The sequence below is a fragment of the Penaeus monodon genome, chromosome 13 (assembly GCF_015228065.2).
Source record: "Penaeus monodon isolate SGIC_2016 chromosome 13, NSTDA_Pmon_1, whole genome shotgun sequence".
Lineage (NCBI taxonomy): Eukaryota > Metazoa > Arthropoda > Malacostraca > Decapoda > Penaeidae > Penaeus > Penaeus monodon.
Window position 1 is genome coordinate 12,426,279 of NC_051398.1, and position 5,799 is coordinate 12,432,077.

The 5,799-nt window shown below is 35.9% G+C and overlaps 2 protein-coding genes across 2 annotated transcripts in view; both read left to right on the forward strand.

Annotated features, from left to right (window-relative positions):
- Positions 1 to 5,799, forward strand: part of LOC119580144 (venom protease-like) — a gene marked incomplete in the record, with an annotated part of 25,764 nt that overhangs the window by 2,976 nt on the left and 16,989 nt on the right.
- LOC119580145 (spaetzle-processing enzyme-like) lies at positions 2,373 to 3,347 on the forward strand. The gene is given in 3 exon segments (XM_037928105.1): positions 2,373 to 2,615; positions 2,618 to 2,631; positions 2,940 to 3,347. Coding segments are annotated over 3 exon segments (381 nt in total). The 5' UTR covers positions 2,373 to 2,404; the 3' UTR covers positions 3,096 to 3,347.

Sequence of the window (5,799 nt, forward strand, 5' to 3'; positions counted from 1 at the left end):
CAGCCAGTTGTCAACCATATTCTCCTTAACTATCTTTACATCTTATCTGCGTTTCAGTCTCTTTATTAATCAGCGTCTACTTGCTTGTATTTCACTTAATCACCATATCTACCTTCACATCAAAACTATCTACATCTATTACCCTACAGCAATGGTATCAAAATGCAGTGCGAGAGTCACAGGCTGCCGGTCTGTGGTAAGTTTCTAGAAAAGGATAATTGGATTTTCCATATATGAATTGATGTAACTTTGAATATTCAAAATACTACTTTCCGGGACGAAAACAACTAATAATATGCACCTATACGCTATTGGGCCTTAGCACACTGGAGTGCAGTCCTGTCAGTCTTCCACATAGGACAGTCTGAGTAACGTCCTAAAGGAATGGACGAATGTATGTTTTTATTTCGATAATGCCATTATTTATTCTTCAGATACGTTCGTCTCGGTGACTTCGACCTGACCCGCACTGACGAGGCTTACCACATAGACCTGGTCGTCCTGAACCACATTGATCCAGGATATAGTACAACTACTCACAGAGCGACATATCCATCTTGACTCTGGAAAGGGACGTTGAATTCAATGGTGAGTTTGTAATATTTGGAATTGTCTTTCTATCTGTCTAGCTGCTTATTCTGTCTGTTTGAATTCTTACCTAGTTGCATGTCTGTCTATCCCTTTAAGCGTGCTTGTCTGACTATCTGTTCATATTTCAGTCGATTTATGCTTACATTTTACTAACCCATTTACTCTTTTATCTATTCTGCTATGCATGTTTGTTTAACTGTCTTTCAGTCATATTCAAAGTCAAAACACTTCGCATCGAAGTTCATGTGGAAGGCCATAGCATCGAAAATATATTATTAATTATTCCACGAAATCAATTATCATCATTTTGCATATTATGTTATTTTTCTCTTTGTCATTGCTAATTCCCACAGTGAAAAATAGTTTTGGACTCGCAGTTATAGGACCGTCGCCACCAACACCGATTTTTATATCAATCACAACGAACGAATTATCACAAATTTGACCGAGATTCAGACGCGTTTAGATTATATCCAACAAGTAATTGTATAATCATTTTCAGCAATTTAGTTTTATCGGCCTGTTAAAATATGATGATGTGCGTGGCTCTTCATCTGTTTATGCCATCTATATATCCTCTATTTGTCTATCTATTGGGTCTATCTATCCACTCTTCCCACTCTATTTGCCTCATTTTCCTTTTCTCCCTTAATTTATCAGTATGTCAGTATATGCAGCTGCCCCTACCACTGCATGTGTGTATCTTTGTTTCTCAGTCTATATTCTTTAATCTGATCATTTAATGGTCATATTATAGATATTTATCTGTCTTTATATCTCTAACAGTTCTCTTAATATATATATATATATATATATATATATTTTTATATAATTTTAAATCATTATATATTATCTTTCTTTTTATACTGTATTAGACTATGCATCTACGGTAATTTATGCATTGCTTTTCAGGGACGATGTAGCTATAAAATAGTTTAATGATTAACTGATAGTACTGTTTTAATGATTTAAAGGGTATATTCTGTTCACTGGAGACAAAAAAACCTGATTTACATGAAGGTACAAAAAAAAAAAAAAAAAAAAAAAAAAAAAAAAAAAAAAAAAAAATTATTCTCATAGTTGCAGCATTCAACTCATCTTTTTTTTTTTATTTATTAACGGCCAATTGAATAATGGCGTTACTGTTTTTTTGTTCCACTTCCCATGACATCCATTAACCGTGTTATCCATCGACGGGACTTCATTCGGCCAAGCCTGTCTTCCTTCAATTACCAGAACGAGGAATTTCTGACTCAACGCCCTTTGTGTTGTTGGCTATGGCCGTTCTGCCCCCGTGAGTCACGGCAATGACAAAACTGCCAGAGTCGAAGCAATTAATTTTCTATATACTATACAGGCATTTGTGCATTTGCTGCACATAAAATAGACTTATACATACTAGATATAGACAACGAAATCATTGTCATACGTAGTTAAAACTTCAAATACACACAGTACATGGATGAATATGCTTATACATACAAACACACACTAGATTCTTAGATATATAGAACGATGCAGTTGTATGTAGAAAACAGGTAAAATATAGATATTATCTCGAACCCATCCAACCTAGGAACAAGACTCCGTTTAGTACACTGGTGATATTAGTAATAGGTGAGTATATAATTATACATGAATTTGTAAATAATATATTATATATATATATATATATATATATATATATATATATATAGAGAGAGAGAGAGAGAGAGAGAGAGAGAGAGAGAGAGAGAGAGAGAGAGAGAGACGTAGAAAGATATGGATAGAAAAAAATAGATATACAGATATTTATACACATACAGATGAATAAATGAATCTACAGTATATAATAATATATCTAAAAATCTTTGATATAGGAAATGTGATTATTTATTCTTTACATATAACAGATGGCGAGGGTTCGAAAGTACCAGTTTCAGCTGTGCTTTCCGTGGTCGATTTGGGCACATGTCAAGCCAAGTATGACCGCCTGAATCACAAAGTCACCCTCACGGACTCGCAGATATGTGCAGGCAGCGAAAATGAGACTCCTGTGGCGTAAGGGTTTGTTGTCTCTTTAAGTGTTCTAGACTAAAGTAGACTAGTTGGTGAGCGAAAACGCCATGAAAATACTATTAATATTTTACCCGCGCAATGTGGGTTTTGCCAGACTGTAATCTTAAATTGATTAACCCTAACTACTAATATTACAGTAACTAGATATCTTTTCACTACCCATGCAAATACACAAATGCACTTCACAAACACACACAAACGCACACACGCTTATTTATGTATTACGCCGCTAAATGGCATGTTTAACGTTCTTCCTAAATTACTATTCAGCAGGCCCTTTCTCCCCACAGGGTGACGGCGGCGGGCCTCTCAACTACTTCGACGTCAACACCCGCAGGTTCTACGTCGTTGGCATAGTCTCGCTCGGCGTCGGGTGCGGCAACACAGACTTCCCCGGAATCTACACACGAGTGGGCGCCTACCTCCGTTGGATCAAAACAATATAGAGTGAGAAACTCTCCGACGCAGCAATGATTGTTGCTGGTTGTTCTGTTGCTGAATTTATGTCAGATTTTTAGAACCTGGAATTCGAGGAGTTTTTCATAAATGACTTTTTTTCTGATTATTCAACGTAGTCTATTCTTTTACCTTATTCCCGACACAATATCCTGTTTTTGAATGGCAAAAATGTTCTGCATATAAAGACAGATAAAGGAAATTCACTTTAGGTAGTTAATAATAAATCATGAAAAATCCGTTCTTGTTTTTTCCCTTTAAACCATATTCAACGGAAATAAACTCTTACACCTATTACAACCGTGTCATAGTGAGAGACATGAATACATAAGGCCTTTTTCATGTCATCCCTAACACTTTGATACATTGTTTCAAGTTGTATCACGGTTGCCAGAAAACACAATATCATCGAAGTTTGTACAGCCATACAAAGTTTTGAGAAAAGGGAATTTTTTTTATATATTTTTTATTTCACATAAAAAAGTTAATAGAAAACTATGAAATTACTTAATACGCTGGTATGATTTTAAATTACTAGCAAAACATAGTGGAAGCTTCAAATAAAATAGAAAAAGTACCTGACTTCTCTGCAACTTGTCTTGTTTATACCCACCACCACTCTTGGCAAGGCTATGGAAAGTTTAAATGTATTTCTCAGATTTAGTAATTTTTTATTACATTGTTCTTCATATGAAACATGGAAGTAGCATAAGGTTTTGCATCTTATCGTATCCACCGCGGGTGTGTAATTCCAATGATCACGGACATTTACTTGATTTATTGATTGTATTATATCAACAAATCTAGATACACAGCATTTCCTTTTATATTTTTGAGCCTGTAAGGCTATATTATTGACGTACAGAATGTCTGTGAAGACATTCATCTCACCGAAGTCAATACCACGTCATATGACTCGGGACACGTTGGAAATTTTTACCGTGTCGTTCCAGCGACCGTCATGATTGCCTTCAAATCTTACCCATTTGGAATGAACATATATTTGATGCACTGTTAGAAAAGGACAGAAACATTTTATGCACCTATACAATAAAAAGTTTTATCAGGAAACTTTCGATGCGATTCGCAATTAATGAAAATATAAATCCCTATCTGAGACTACGTGAAATATATCTGAGAAATATTACGCTCTGATTAGCTGGCCGGAGTATCAGACCGTATGAAGTTAAAGGCAAACACTCCGATACAAAATAAAAAGATGTTTCAACAGGTTCCAACAATGTACGTGTAAAGGGCAAACATAATATATATGTGTGCACATACATGTATATGCAGACGGAAAATGTATGCACACTAATGCGTTTCTGTGTGTGTTGTGTGTGTGTGGTGGGGTGTGTGTGTGTGTGTGTGTGGGTGTGTGTGTGTGTGTGTGTGGTGTGTGGGGTGTGTGTGTGTGTGTGTGAGTGTAAAGGGCAAGGGGTTAGAGGTTTCAGAGAAGTAATAAAAAAGGCCTATATTGTCGTATATTTTTTCTCTTAGTTTATGCTTGCTCTTTATAATGTTTATACATGGTTGATAATGACTAATAGAGCAGTAAAGAAATGTATATGACAACAGGCTAAAATGTTAAATAAACGATGTTCACATTGACTTCATTAAACGAAAACATGCTGTATCTATATCTTTTTAAATGATGTGGTTCTTGCGGTTCGAGAACTTGATATTTTTGTTTTTTTTTTAAACCCGTTAATGCCCCGATAAGACGGTAGATCCAAATAAAAGAGATGAAAGCAAAAGAAAACCCAAGGAGTAACATTTTTAAAACCTCTGGCTCTAACAAACACGCCAAAAGACCGGCAGATGATCTCCAGGTCTTTAAAGATCCTCGAGAAACGACATCGAATCATTCAAAAATAATAGCAGAATCACTGACTTTAGAGGCGAAAGAACTACAGTGCTTACTGTAGCGATTGACTCTTAAGTACCCTTGTTAATTAGGTTATTAGCGCTGCCACCACCTGGTTAGTACGTCCAGGAACAATAAGTGTACCTAAAGAAAAAGACGTGTAGAAGGGTGTCAATTGGTAAAAATGAAAGTATGTATGTGAGAAAAGGAAAAATGACCCAATCCACAAGAGTTTTGTTTGGTAAGCGTGTTGAAATCCGAGGGGAGTGCGTGTCAGCCTTAAGGGCTGATAGAAGGTAGTCAATTGCTTGCCACAGGTAGCCAAGTATGGTATCATTTGTCTCTTATCGAAAGGTTTAAGTAAAAAGAGGAATTTCACTCACGGATCTTAAAAATACACATTTATTAAAACACAAACACGTAAAACTGGTAAAACACCAAAAAGTAAACATTAAAACACTGTGAAAATGAACACCCGAACCAGAGCCTAAAAAAAAATAAAGGAACACTGTTTTTATTATTAAAAAAATGAAAAACTTAAAATATCCCACCCCTACTGTCCTTAAAAACTCGTCCTTACGACCGCAGTGGAAACCACAAAAAATACCAACGTCAATAGCTTCCACCGGGTAAACATCGGCCGCTATGAGGATGTTACAACCTATACCCCGCTTTCTTTCTTTCTTTGTTGGATTTCTTGGCTATCAACCAGCGGCATGTGGCCAAGGTTATTAAGCCAATGGATTTCCCTTTTATTCTGTCAATCTTTGGATAAAGGTTCTCCAAAAGGTTTTGTCTTTTTCCCTTAGGGGAAAAATTTGATTGAT